At 45.9% G+C, this 14,808-nt stretch overlaps 1 protein-coding gene across 2 annotated transcripts in view; it reads left to right on the top strand.

Annotated features, from left to right (window-relative positions):
- Wipf3 (WAS/WASL interacting protein family member 3) overlaps positions 1-14,808 on the top strand; it is a 75,125-nt gene that overhangs the window by 22,006 nt on the left and 38,311 nt on the right. For both annotated transcript variants that reach the window (XM_052173763.1, XM_052173764.1), the window contains exon 2: positions 3,262-3,423. In XM_052173763.1, coding sequence (XP_052029723.1) covers positions 3,319-3,423 — 105 coding nt within the window. In that variant the 5' untranslated portion in view covers positions 3,262-3,318. The remainder of the gene's footprint in view (positions 1-3,261; positions 3,424-14,808) is intronic.

The following is a 14,808-nucleotide window of genomic DNA, read 5'->3' on the forward strand; positions in this document are numbered from 1 at the left end:
CCTGCAGACTATCTTTAAGCCATAAAAGTCCTTCGTTATTGTGTATTTATAGGAATGCACATTTTCCACACATATTTTGAGGTTCCTTAATTCTCACTGTGTTTGCCCAGAGTCAGAAGTTATCCTGTCCTGGCTGCAGGACCCTTGTGATAAATATGCTTGAGTGTTCAGTCCTTAGACAGGACAGGCCCCCTGTAGTGTGAGTGTGGGGTACTTCCTGGGGTTCCTTCCTCCCCCGTTAGACCAGAGGAAGCAGATCCCTATTCTTCTATCTGGTTTCATGAGCCAACCAATCAGAGAAACTCTATTAGAAGTGTTAAGACCAAGGGGGATGTAGAAAAACCTCATGCTCAGAGCCTCCCTCTGAATGGACACAGATGCCTGGCCATGCAGAGAAGGAAAGAGCCCAGAGGCTATGGTCAGATAGTGTGTCATCGGTATCAGGGACCCGCCCCATGCAACCTGAGCTCTCTGGAAAGAGTTTGCAGTACGGCAGTTTGGGAGAGCTGTGTGACACAAGTCCTGTTGGCCCCCTTGGGCATACAGATGCTTTGAGAAAAGCAGACAGCCCTCCAAACCATGCACTCTGCATCTGCTGATTAAACCAACTGCAGACTGAGAACACTAGAAAACATTGCATCTGAGAATTTGGTCTCCATGGGAGTTCCTGGAACTAACCCTTTCAGATACTGAAGGAAAATCATACTTAGTCACATCTCAAAATTGAATTAAAATAAAAGATGGCTTTTCTTGGGGAGAGAGGAGGACGTTCTGGCCAATGCTAGTCTTACCTTCCTGTGCAGTACCAGTTACTGAGAGCTGAGTGAGGTCTCCAGGCCACACCCAGGCCATCCCACTACCCTTCTTTGTTGTCCTATTTGAATCTGTGGCCACAGCCTGCTCTCTGCTTACAAGGGGGAGCTGGAGACGGGGTCCTGGATTCTAGCTGGCTCACACAACAGGGGATTTCTTGTATTTTATAGAAAATGTGTTTAAAGTTAGTGGGAGGGCACAAGACAATCTTCCACCTCATCCAAGGTGAGAGACATCTGCGGAGTAGTTGAGCACCCCCAACTCCCACGTGTCCCTAGCCCTCTGCTCGTCTCTCCCACACAAGCAGATGTCTGTCCTCCTGTTTTCGTGCCATTCCTGTTAAGGACAGGTCTCAGAGACACCTGCTGGCCTTTTGAAAACTCAGTAATGTCCACGAAAGGTCCGTTTATTATGCCCCCACTCCACACTGAAGTGCTGTTGCCCCGCTTGCTGTTCTGACTTCCATGGGAAGTCCATGATGGTTATTCTAGTTATTCTAGTTATTCACGGTGACCTCAGCATGGCCCCTATGTCCTGGGACCTGTGTGGTTTTCTTTGTATAGAGGACTGGTCCTGTAGGCTCTGTTTAGGCTAAGCATGAAGCCTTAAAGCACTTTTTCCCCCCTCAGGTAAAATGTAGCTGGGGAAAAAGCCAAGTAGACCTGGATCCTAGTCTGTTTAAATCTTCCCTCCTGTTTAAATAGCTAATGCGTGTTGCTTTTTGAAATGCTGCTTTTTGAATATTTCACAAGTTGGAAGAAAGTATAAAAGCTTTTGGAAGAAAGTATAAAAGCTATCTGGCTTTTCAAATATCTTAAGCATTTTGAATAAATTTCTGAACAAAATAAAGACTTTTTTAATGGTTGGAGAGAGCATCAAGCATCAAAGAGCTGGCTGGCGCCACCAGTGACCGCCTGGAGCTCGGTATTCTAAATCGTCGGGCTCTAAGAAGCGCCTCTATAGAAGAGCATTGAATGATTATATCTGCCAAGGGAAGAAAAAGCACTACACACAAAAATATCCTTTAATCCCAAACTTTGGGAAATTATGCCCTGTGATTTCAGTAAGGCTGAATCCCAGGGGTACCTAATTGCTCCCCAGTTCCTAGGGCCAAAGCCAGGTAAAGAACAAGGGCAGAGGGAGAGACAAACAAAGGATTATTTTCACCCCATGGGCCCTCATTCCTTTCTTGGCCTGAAAAGAATTTTTAAATCTTTGCAAACCAAAGTAACATAAGTAACACAAACTGGTTAGTTTAATGAAAGATGTGGGACAGCTGAGCTGAGGATGGGAACCTCCTTTACAGGAACCTCCTGCCAAGATTAGCTAAATTGGCCTCCTGTTTTAGCTGTGTGCGATAACCTGTCTTCTCCTCATCCAGTGATCTATAATAAATGCCCTGAGTTTCCCGGCTGCTGGTGGTGCATCTCCATCAGAGCAGACTGGCCACCCGATCCCAGCTTTTCTGTGCATATGTCTATGTCCTTATTTCATCTCCTCATCACATCAGACCACGTCTGAAGTTGTGGCTGTTGTGGCATATACCTGTATAAGCCAGGGCAGTCCTGCAGGCTGCGAAGGGTTGTTGTGGGAACTCTGGCTAGCTTGGCTCAGAGTCTGCGCTATGGAAAAGGTAAAGAGAAATACCAGTGGATGTGGTGTTACAGAATAGTGTGGCTCGGTTGTTTTGCCTCTTTAGCAGTGAAGAAGTATATATGTATATGGACACACACACACACATGGGTTGCAAAGAAATGCATGTATCTGGAGATCGATATCTTATAATATCAACCATTAGAAACAGAACTGTATTTGTAGAACCTTGCCAGAGGCTCTGTATGTCACGAACACCTGGTGGAAAGTCTACGCGAGGAGACTGCACTGGGACAGCTGTGCAGAAATGGTGCTAAAGGAATGGCAAGGAAAGGGATAGCTGACATATTAGAAAGGCAGGGAAGATGAGAGCACCCTCGTAAGCCTTGCTTAAGGCTGGCATCCTGGGTGAGGCTGAACATGCGACACTGAGCGGTCAGACATCATTCTGTGAATGAAGATGGGGTCTGTGCAGAACACGTTAAAACTGATAGAACTGCAGGTTAATGATGAAGGAGTCATTGGGAAATCACTTCAGAATGAGGGAGGTGTGTGTGTGTGTGTGTGTGTGTGTGTGTGTGTGTGTGTGTGTTTAAATATTCCCTTTCTATGGAGAATCAAGAGTAAGTTCCTTCAGTCTTATCACCAGATTAGAACCTATCTGCTTCTCTCCCTGCCGGCACATGGCCCAGGCTCACCTCCCGGTGAGTGCTCACTGACTGAACCATCAGATGAGCTAAGGGAGTAGGAAAAGATTGGAGCTGTCTGTCAACAAATGCTCATGTCATTGAGACCCGCAGAATCTGTGCACAAAACACATCCACGTTAAAAAACAATCCCTTTTCTCTTTTGCAGACCAGAAACTGCTCTCTTGGGACCATTCATAAGCAAGAGACACCAACACTGTGACTAATGCCGGTGCCACCGCCTCCACCACCACCACCTCCACCACCTCCTCTGCCTCCACCCCCTCCACCACTGGGGGCTCCTCCCCCTCCACCGCCACCAGGGCCCCCGGTAAGGCCTGTTTGTTTTTTCTCTCTGTGTTTTGCTGTGGAGCACAGGCCTTTGTACTCAGGCCTTTGAATAATCTTGAAAAGAAGGATTTTGATGTTTGGTGCAGCTGCCATGGGCGCCCATGTGACAGGTGCACCTTGGGATGTTGGCTCCGGCTGCTTTGGGGTCTGATTCTTAGCCAGTCTGGACTAAACGTTCCTCTCCCCTACTCCTATACATATGTCATTGCACCTTACTTCAGTCTCCGATTGTTCCCTTCAAGTGCCACCACATGGTACAGGCTTTCCCAGTCTCCCTGGGTGACTTTCCATTTCACTGGACAGTCTAGTACGAGGCTCGTGCTGAACTCAGGCCCGTGAGACACTGAGAAGCCAAGTTGCACATGGGGTATCAATCAGAAGACGATGGTACCCTGGCCTCAGCCCCCCAGTTCTATGTCCAGCAAGTTACATGTTAAGTGGAAGCCCCAGGGAGATGGGGTTCACTGATAGAAGCTTCCAGTGTCTGCAGCAGTGACTCTAGTCTACTTCTATCCAAGTCACATTTTCTCAGTTTAATCATTTGATTTGTGCCAGAAGAGGGCCACAGAGGGTAGCTGTTTTGTTCTGGAACAAAGAGCCAACCTCAGCACCAGTGACATTGGAACCAGTTAACTGGAGTAGGGAGTCGCTGAGCTGTACATGTTCGGGATATTTAACAACATCCTCGGCATCTACCTGTGTAATGCCAGAGATACCCCTCAAGTGTGGCAGTAAAAGATGTCCTCAGATCCTGCCTGTCGGAGGGAAGATGCCTGGGCAGACTAGTACTAAATACTAAAGCGTTGTTGCTGAGCTTGGCTTCACATGCTCAGGTTGAGGGTCACCAGCACACTGCGATAAACAGTCCACGACTAAAGAAAGCAACTGGGAAACTGTTCCTGCATCCTGGACTTGCTGATGCTGAAAAAATGTAACAGCCAGAAAGATAGAAGCATCGAAAGCCATTAGTGGATCTTGAAGAATGACCTTTGGCAAACATTACTGGTGGTGCACATAGTTACAGCGCCATACATGGTCAACAGTTCTAGAGTGTTCTACACAGGAAACCCATGTGCATCTTTGTGTAGTCAGATAGTTTTTCTTTTTAGGAGTGGTTAGGAATTTAACCCTAAAGGAACCAAAAAATGTATACAAAGACATGCACAGAAATATATTTCAGACTAGTAAAAAGAATAGTGATGAGAAGTACATTTTTAATGTTACACTGTAAGTTACAAACTGCACCATGCCACAGTGTTAGTTAAGAACCACAACTATGGTTATTGTTTTTAGGGTATTGCCAATATGCCTATTACACACAGTGAAATCTGTTGTGTAACTAACACCATAAGTAGAAAAAAATGTAAGGAAATTTGATAGGCTAATATAAAACAATATTTCATCAGGAAATTCTTTGGTTAATTTTCTGCATCATCTTTTTCATATATTTTTTGTAATGTCTGCTCATGGAGGAACAGGTCATTTGTAGCAGAAAATAACTATGTAAATTTTAAAAATGTTTCTGCAGTCTGGAAAAATGCTTACCATGCATATTAAAGGCAAACAGAGTTCATGCCATCTGTGTCTACAGAGCTCTTATTGATCAACACAGGAAGGATGATGGAAAAACAGATGTGGGTGGAAAGATTTTCAGATCTGGAGCATTTTGGATTTCAAATTTTCCAATCAGGGATACTCATTCTATAAAATTGATGTAACTTCCAAAACCTAAAAATACCAAATTAGAAACCCCCCTTGTCTCATGGTTTCTGAAAAGAAATGACCCACCTGTGGTGAAACAACAGGACTCGTCTGCATGTTTGACCACGGAAGGTTCCAAAATGGGCCTGAGTGTTGGTACCAGGTCTTGAAGATGCTTTGTGGAAGCAAAATTGTGACTTCCTGAGGGACAGTTTTGTGATAGCGATCAGTCCTTAAAAGCAATGAATGTACTCTAAGTTTGAGGTTCACCCCAGGTGATCTTTCTTTAGAAAATTAATAATGGAAGTCAGTGGGGATGGAAGACACCAAGAAAACCTAGACACAGCAGAGCTGACACACATATGAACTCAGAGACTGCGGCAGCATGCAGAGATCTAAGCCGGACAGGCTCCCAGAGCTGAGAGGGAAAGTCCACACAAGTCCCCATCCCTAGCCCATAAGCTGTCTCCAACTGATAGCAGCCCCCAAAGGAAACTTAAGTTTTTTCCAGTGGAGCCTCACTGGGTACGCAAACACACTTAAGGGCAGGCCCCGTGTGCAGCGGTGGATGCCAACACAGCAAAGGCGCTGGCTTTTCTGGATGTGTTTGTCACACAGTTCTGTATCTGGGCTTTTTTTTTTTTAACCTTACAGACCTTTTGTTTATCTATTATGGCTTCTGAATTTGTTTTTATGGATTTTCTGTGTTGCAAATGTGTGTGTGTCAGTGTTTGCATGTGTTTTATGTGATTGTGTGTGTGTGTGTGTGTGTGTGTGTGGCGGGGGGGGGGGCTCTTTTATTATTTGTTTGTTTACTTGTTTTTTATTCTGCTTTTTAAATTGTATTTAATATTTAGATGTATGTTTGTACTTAATGAGAGAGAAGGAGGGAAGAGAGAGAGAAGAAAGGGAGAGAGGGGGGAGAGAGAAGAGAGAAAAGGGAAGAGAGAGAGAGGAGGGGTGTGGGTTTGTGTGGGTGGAGAAATAGGAAGGATATGGACATAGTTGAAGAAAGAGAAATCATAATCAGAATACATTATATGGAAACAAATCTATTTTGAATTGAAAAATAAAATTCTGAAACTGTAAAATTAATAAATGTTTCTGTTGTTCTGAAAAAAGAGTATATAGCTATATGATATAAATAAATGGATTACTTATAATGGCAACCAAAAAGAAAGCAAAAATAAACAAAAAACAAACAAACAAACCCAAAACCTAAATTCTAATTATGAGAGTCAAAACTTGAACTGTTTCCCAGTATGCAAAACGGCATGCTAGATCATTATTAAAAACCAGACTCCAATTTGCATATACTTTCCAAAGTACAATTGATTCAGAAAGGTTACTCAGGAAAGCTGCAGGCACCAAGTAAAGAGTTGGGGGTGGGGGGCAGCAAGATGACTCCGAGGGTAAAGAGACTTGTTGGGCATGCCGCAGTGGGATCCTTGGAACCCACAGAAAGGTGGAAGGGGAGAATTGACTCCCTAGAGCTGTTCTGTGATTTACACACACACACACACACACACACACACACACACCAATGATAAGTAATCTGTGTGTTGTATAAGAATCACACAGAAATTACTTTTTTTTTCTTCCAGGTAGGGGATCGACTTATGTCCCTACCCATTGTAAACAGTGGCTCTGCCACTAAGCAGCCCCCCTCACAGAACCCTTTCTTATGTGCACATCACTTCTAATTACGCAGGTGACTGTGGCTCTAAAATGCATCTATGTTAATGTCCTCTCACTAGGATGACCTTATATCACGAGTCATCTGCTGTCCCACAGAGAGAAACAAACTCAAGATCCATCTAAGCATGTACACGCACACACACAAACACACACACACACACACACACACACACACACACACACACATGGAGAATCTGGACAGAGCTGCTGAGCTTGGCAAGCTGTAGCCTGTGGCCCAAACCCAGCCTGTGGCCAGGGTGCGTTCCAGCCAAATAGCTAGGGTAAAGAATTGAAGGGAAAAATATTTCGTGGGACATGAAATGACAAGATACCCCACTTTTAGCCCATAGAGTTCACTGGAACACAAGCACACTTATTTGCTTGCTTATCCGTGGCTGTGTCTCTGCTATAGAGCTGCCATTCCAACCAAGAAAAACCTTAATCTACCAAAAAGAACTCCCTTCCCACTTGTAGGACCTGTGTTCTAATAATTGACTTCATTATTATTACTACGTTTTAGTTTGGGCAATAACAATTTTGTAGAAGTCGTTTCTTGTTTCCTACAGACTGTCTTTGCTACACAGGCTATCTCTCACTTGACCCCTGGCCCACAATCCCTGGAACATTTACTTTCTGGCCCTAACTAGGGACGAGTCACCAATATCTGCCCCACAGCCTTCTTCCGCCTCCTGTGTATCACCCACCAGTCACCAGGGATCCCAGCGCTCTTAGACCACATCATTCTCTTCTGCTTTTCCTCTGGGGACTTCCCAGGACCTTTTCACAGGGCTCACGCCAGCTTTTGTAATTTGGGACCTGCCTCCCTCTCCAACTCCTCCTGAGCCCCTCTCCCAGGGCATGCTCAACCATGGCTTTTATATATCTGTTCCTTCTGTCTGGAAGGAACTTTCTACTAAAATCAAAGTAGAGGTCCAGTCCACTGACCTTAGGGCTTTGGTGCTTACTTTTAAAGGCCTCCTTCAAAGCGGTAGTTGTTTCTAAACTGTGTTTTAATTTCTTTCATGTCAGCATTTAATCTTATAGTTTTTGTGTCTAGCTTGAAATAGGCATTCATTCTGTGAAAGAAGGAAGAGAGATTGGGACAGAAGAAAAGAGGTGGAGTAGAGGAAAGGAAAGAAGGAAGAGAATAAAAGAAGAATGAACGAATAAGGCAGGAAATTAATGACAGAGTAAACAGGGTTGAGAAACAGTTTTTCATAACTAGTGGTCAGGGCTCTAAGCACTTGTTAAATTTCAATAAATTAAGACATTATTCAGGACCCCAGGAATGGTGGGAAGTGAGAGACCAGACTCAGCTCTGAATACAGTGTGGGAAATGGGAATTTGTAGCCAAGAACCTGGAAAAATGGATGGTGAATGAAAGAATTACTAAGAGGAAACACAGAGTGGGGGTGTGGTGCTCCAGACCACTCTGGATAAATCTGTGCTGCTGTTTATCTGTTTGTTGTAGTAACCTGGAACCTTACGCATGCCTGGCAAGCACTTTACTAGTTAGCCACGCCCCCCAGCCGACCGCTCCTGATCTGGCACAGTAGAGTTTGACCCTGGTCAATCAGATAGCTAGAGTTCAGGCAGGTTCTTCTTGTTGTTGTTGTTTGTTTTTTAAATTTTTGTTTTTAGAGACATGGTTTCTCCATATAGTCTTGGAACTGCCCTAGAACTAGCTCTGTAGACCAAGCTTGCCTCGAACTCACAAAGATCTGCCTGCCTACGTCTGCAGTGCTGGGATTAAAGGCGTGCCACCGCCACCCAGCTGAATTTGGATCCCTGATAAACTTATTCAACAAGGTTCCTTTTCAAAACGGGGATTATTTTATAAGGAAATGCACAGATGGGTCTAGAAGTTTCTGGTGCCTAACCAAAGCTTGATTGACTGCAAAGACCTTTCCCTCTCTCCTTTCACCCCCAACACCTGCCCACCCCACCCCACCACATCCCTAGCTCCAGACCTGTGCATCTCTGATGTAGCAGACGAATGGAGGACACTTCCCAGGGCTTTGGGATAAACTTCTGCTCCGCCAGGCAGCTCTGCCCTTTGTGCCTCTCACCTTTTTTCTGAAACCACCTCCTCCATCTTTTCGGCTCCTCCTTTTCCTTCCTCCCTTTAAAATCCATAAGCCATGTACACTGCCTGTGGCACCACGTGCTGGCTCACTTAGAGCTAAATTATCATGGTTGTTTGGTTTATAGGATGTGGTTTTCAAATATCTGAGTTCTTTTTTTTTTTTTTTTTATTTCACAGTGGCTTTAGGTTTGAGCAGCAGAATTGTACTGAACTTTTGTTTTCAAATCTTCTTGTACCTTTGAATCTAGCTATGTTAGATGTCATGGGAGAATAGCCTTCATAAAGGCGCAGGAACTTCATCTGCCTGCCATGGTCCCTTACAGAGTAAGACTTAGACATCACTGACCCGCTGGTAACAGACATGGTTGCAGCCTAAGTGTTCATTCATCAAATAGATCTAGGGGTTTGTGGACATTAGTTTTATTGTTGCCATTCACGCTAAAACATCCTCAAAGGGAAACAGTTGCCTCAGAGCTGGGGGAGCCTTGTTATTTAAACATCAAGGAGGAACTGGCTTGGCTGTCTTTGCTTTACGCTGAGAGACAAAGCACGGATGCAGAAGCTGCCCCAGTGCCAGGCATTCGCCTACCTGTTCTGAAGACTGTTTATTAACGCCTACTGAACGGAACCTAGCGTGCACCCTCCCTCTTCTGCACCCTCCATACTAGCTGTCAAGTCGTTTCCTTTGGAAACTCAGTGGTATCGTTTTTTTTTCTCCTGTGGACTGAGGATTGCATGATTCGTGGGCCAAGTACTCATCCTTGTCAGCCTTGATGTGTGTCAGCTGTGACTTACGTGGAGCGAGTTCCCCATCATCTCTGGGCTGCAAAGGCTATTGATAAGGAAAGCTGTGCAGAAAAAATGCAACATTCTCTGAAGTCCCATGAGATGCTCTGGAGTCTTGGGTGTGATGTTATTTTGGAAACAGTGGGGGTGGGGAGAACTGGGTGAAAGGACACTTGGTAGAACTGCATATTATATATGCTCTGGAAAGGCTAATTTGCATGTTTCCTAATGCACAGCGATAATGAAAGGCTTACAGATTCCTAAATACTGTCACTCATGTGTAGTCTCTTGACATACTAGTGCCTTGATTGGTGCTGCTGCTGGGGGCTGGAGTGTCCCCGGGTCCCAGTGATCCTGAAGGAGGCTTTTGCAGTGCACCATTCTATGCTGATTGTACATTTCTTCTTGCTTACCAGTCTACAAAACGACACCTTTGTCTGCTAGTGATTTTAAAAACTCAATTCCCTTCTTTGTGGCTTTGCATAGAGAACAGTAACAACAGGTCTATGAAAACCAAGCTGGTTTTGTGTTTGGGTTTTTTTTTGGGGGGGGGGCGGGTTCTTTTCTTCCTTTTTTTTTTTTTTTTTGCATCAGATTTCCTGTCTGCGCCAGAGCGGTGTGTCAGGACCTGCCACTCACAATTGCAAAGGGCCATTCAGGATGCCATTCAAATATGTTTGTTCTGTCAAGGCTGTGAGGTGGGAGGGTGGTGGGCACAGAAAGGAGAAGCCTGCATGGCACACAGCTGTGCACAGATGGTGCCCAGGAGTCACTGCCACAAACCGGAAGGGCCTTCGTCACACGGGCCTGTCCTGAGCAGGAGCCACCCTGTGAAATATCTAAGAGATATGAAAGGAAAATTACACTGTGCCAAGATTCAGCGCCTGGATCTAGGCAGCCACTGAAGCTAGAGACTCCTTGCCGGACGGAGCGTTAGTCACAGCCCAAACTGCTGGCTTTGGCCTTGGGAAACCTGAAATCCCACCACCACTAGCTGTTCCTAGAAAACCACAAGCCAGCCATTTCTCTCTCCCAGGTCCATCTTCATCTGAGCCAGGTGACTAGAAGGGACACCTGGCTGACATCCTAGAGCCTTTGCGACCTCGTATCCCTTGTCCCAACTGCTGTCCTAAAAGAAAAAACAAAAATCTTTCCAAGTTCATGTGATAGACACCTGACCAAGTGTGAAAGCCTGAGACAAGGTCCCAACTCTGCAAAGACTCGGCGGCAAGCCATACTGGGGACTCCCACAGTCTTTAATAAAAGGCGGAGCATGAGGTAACGCCTGCAGAGGCAGAGTGCACCCTGGTTCGTAAATGAAAGCATGCGGGCTCCTGAGCACACAGAGGAAGCATGAGGACAGCCACCAGTGTCACCTGTCCTTGTTGGGTTCTCAGGCAGGGACCAGGCCTCAGTAATTTCCACTTACTTTTGCATGATCCCTTCCCGCTCACACATCCTCATGAGGTGTTTCCTGTTTCCTTGCAGTGTTACAGACGGACCTGTAGTGCACTTGGCAAGAGGTTGCTCTGCATCCCCAGCCTCGTTCTTATGGTTGTAATTCCAAGAACTGTGCCTTTAAAAAAGGAACCGATGAGCAATGCCCTGCCAGGGCTGAGTGGGACTGTTTAAAGATGGCGGCATGGGACAGTCGCCAGGCTTGGGAACCATGCTAAACAACACCCAACATGGATGGCTTGCAGTTACAGTTAGAATTCAGTAGGGCAGCTCTGGTCGGCCCGGTGGGGAAGCAGGGGAAACAGAGAGGTGCTGACAGATCCAGTGTCACAAACCCACTTAGTGCCGGAGGTAGATTCCTCTGCGGCTATGGGGTGTGCACTAGTACGTTCTTCCTTGCACACTCAGACACCAGCTATGGGACCACCGCCAGCAGTTGTGAGTGATGTGCCACACTGCTACATACTCATTGGCTTGTTCTTCCTAATAGCGCCATCATAGCAAGTGATGCTATTCTTTTCTGTATGAGTGCTTTGCCTACATGTATCTGCATTCACCACATGTGTGCAGCAGCGTAGGAGGCCAGAAGAGGCTGTCAGACTCCCAGGAACTCAGGTTACAGACTGTTGTTAGTCATCGAGTGGGTGCTGGGAATCGAACACAGATCCTCTTCAAAAGCAACAAGTGCTCTTAACCACTAAGCCATCTCTTCCGTTCCAGGTGATATTCTTCATTTTAAGAATCACAGAGGTGAAAACTTACCCATGGGTGCACAGCTACAAACCGGATAGGGTTGAACTCTGTCAGAATGGCACCGGCCCTCATCTCTGGTGTGAAGCCACTTGCAAGCGATCAGGAGGCCACAGAATTCTCAGCCACTGCTGTTGTCCACTGCAATTTGCAAGCTAGAAAACTGATAGATCACATTTTCCCAGCCTTAGACACGAGATCCAAGACTCCTCTGCTTCCCCACACTGCTTCCAGAGTTACTCTTTTCCTTCCCATTCTTCTTTGCTTTTTTTTTTGTTTTTTGTTTTTTTGTTTTTTGTTTTTTTCGAGACAGGATTTCTCTGTGTAGCTCTGGCTGTCCTGGAACTCACTTTGTAGAGCAGGCTGTCCTGGAACTCAGAAATCTGCCTGCCTCTGCTTCCCAAGTGCTGGAATTAATGGCGTGCACCACCACCACCCAGCCCCATTCTATTGTGGTTCAATTGTTTTCCCACTGCTGTGTTAGTTTCTTCCTTTAAATAGAAAACAAAGTAGCAGTTGAGCCTCCCAATAAAACCAAGTGAAGCAGCAGAGACTCCCTGGGGAGGAGGCGGGGCCAAGGCAGAGGAGCTAAGCCCTCCCTGGGATGGGCTCACTCAGGGGTCTCTGCTGCCAGCAATGATGGGCCCACAGTGGGGACAGTAAGTGCCAGATAAACTTAGTCCCTACCCATGAGCAGGCCATCCTGTGAGGAACTAAGTGCAGGGTGACAGAGCTGCTAGGTCTCTACCTCAGAAGAGTGTAGATTCCCGAATCCAGAGCATAGCACATTCCTGCTCAGGCAGAAATGGGGAGTATGGAACTGGCTTCCTATCCCAGATCAAAGGTGTGTTGGCGGTACAGCAGGGAACATAGCTCCCTTCCTAGCCCCTGATCAGAAGTTTGAGTAATATGTTGCCTCTCCATCGATTCCTATCTTTGGGCTCCTTGAAGTGTCACTTTGAAAGGCCCCTCTTGCCCTGCTTAAGAGTCACCTTCTTCCCAAGCTTATGTCTCTCATCATTGGAGCGCTCTCCTGAGCAGAATGGGCTGAGGAATGAGTGGGAGAGGGTCTGGAGGCCAGTGATCATGCAGTCATAGTGACTGACTCAGAAACAGACAGCTAGGCCAAGGCTAGACCCAGTAGACACCTAGCTCCTAGCTTTATTTTCTGAGTTGGTGCTGAGGTCACAGGCAAGATTGCTGTTAGCTGGCTAGCCTAGGTGTGAGCCTCGAACCTTCCACCTGCCTTTGCCCTGAGAGCCAAGAGCAGGTTGTCCGCTGCAGTGTTTAAGAGCACCACTAATACCTCCAGACTAATAAGAACATTATGTAAAGCAACTGCGACTGTAGCAGAAACAACAAACTGACAACAGCAACAATTAACACTCGGGAAATTATTTAAAAGCCCCAACTAATCCTTCAGCACCGCCTTCCCTGTTCTGATTTGTTATTGTTTCCACAAAGAATAGACCCTGCATCTTTGCTCTTCACTGAGATATTTTAAAGCTCACAGAAAGCACAAGGTGCACCTTTTTGTAGATGGATTACCATGCTAATAAGATCCACTCACAGCGGAGGAGTTGACTGTGTTTCAGGATGCTGCCAGCGGGACTCTACCCGCAGCACCATGTGGAATGTTAGAACACAAAGGTGTGAAAATTTGTTTGTGCCCTTTAGCCCTCTGTTCAGAAGGCATTGTGGGAAGCTGTGCACGGCAGCCGGGTTGGGGGGGAGGGGTCCTGCAATGACATAGCTTGCTGTGTAAAAAAGAAAAAAAAGTTTCAGAGTTAGGCAGATTGAAAACTGAACCACAGGAGCCGGTTCTAACCTGTGTGGATTACATAACAACTCTGAGCCTCAGTTTCCCCATATTTTCTATTGGGATAATAATGGCCACTTTCTGAGGTTCATTGCCCCTAGTATGGAAGCTTCAAGAAGATAGAAATTGGTCTGTTTTGTTTGAGCCTCACTTTCTCCATCTATTTTATTGGGATAATAGTGGTCATTTTTTGTTTTGCTTTGTTTTCCCACCATGTTGAATGATTGTGACTGCACTGCACGCCTTGCAGTGAGGATCTATTCAGAGGATGACAGCAGTTTGCCAAGTGCCTTCTTATGAATAGCCGCAACTACTGTTTCAGAAACGAAGCCAGCCAAACGGCCATGTTAGTGCAGAGCTGTCAGGACAGACAGCAGGAGTTAACATCAAGGCTGGAACTCAAAAATGAGAGTCACCAATTTGGGGGGTCTCTGAAAATAATCCAAAAATAGGGAACAAAGAGTGTTCCTTGAGGCTGTCTGTAGTTCCTGACTCACTCTGCCAGGTTGCCCTGGTCGTGGATTCTGTGGAACTGACCAGGGCCTTCCCATTTGGTCACACCGAGTTGAGTGGCCCTGAGTCTATGCCACAGCAGGAAGCAGATTAGGGTCGCATGGCCTTTGCTGGGGCTTGTCTCTGCTAAGGCAGCTCATCGGGGAGTGTCTCACCCTCTCCAGGGAAGTCCGGAGCACAGTTTAAATACTGTGAACATTTGGAGAACGTTTTGGTTTGTTGTTGGACAACAGCAGTGGCAGACCAACAGTCTAGCCGAAGGGAAGCCTCCTGTTTCTCTGTATGAATTACCAGCTGTACCAGTGTGGGAATTCTGGATGGCCTGGCTGTAAGCCCTCTCTACAACAACAGCAGAATAGCTCCTCGGGTTCTGTAGCAGCTCCAGGAAGCTGAGAGCAAATGCAGTGACCTGGGCTTTTTCTGTCTGAGCTTAAAATGTAATCATGCTCTACTGTCAGAGAAACTGGAATACAAGAATATTTTCTTTGTTATTGATTATTATAAAAGAGTTAATGTTATAATTAGTTCTGGCTTATTTTACTTATTAGCCTTGA

This window comes from Apodemus sylvaticus, chromosome 2 (assembly GCF_947179515.1).
Source record: "Apodemus sylvaticus chromosome 2, mApoSyl1.1, whole genome shotgun sequence".
Classification (NCBI taxonomy): Eukaryota; Metazoa; Chordata; class Mammalia; order Rodentia; family Muridae; genus Apodemus; species Apodemus sylvaticus.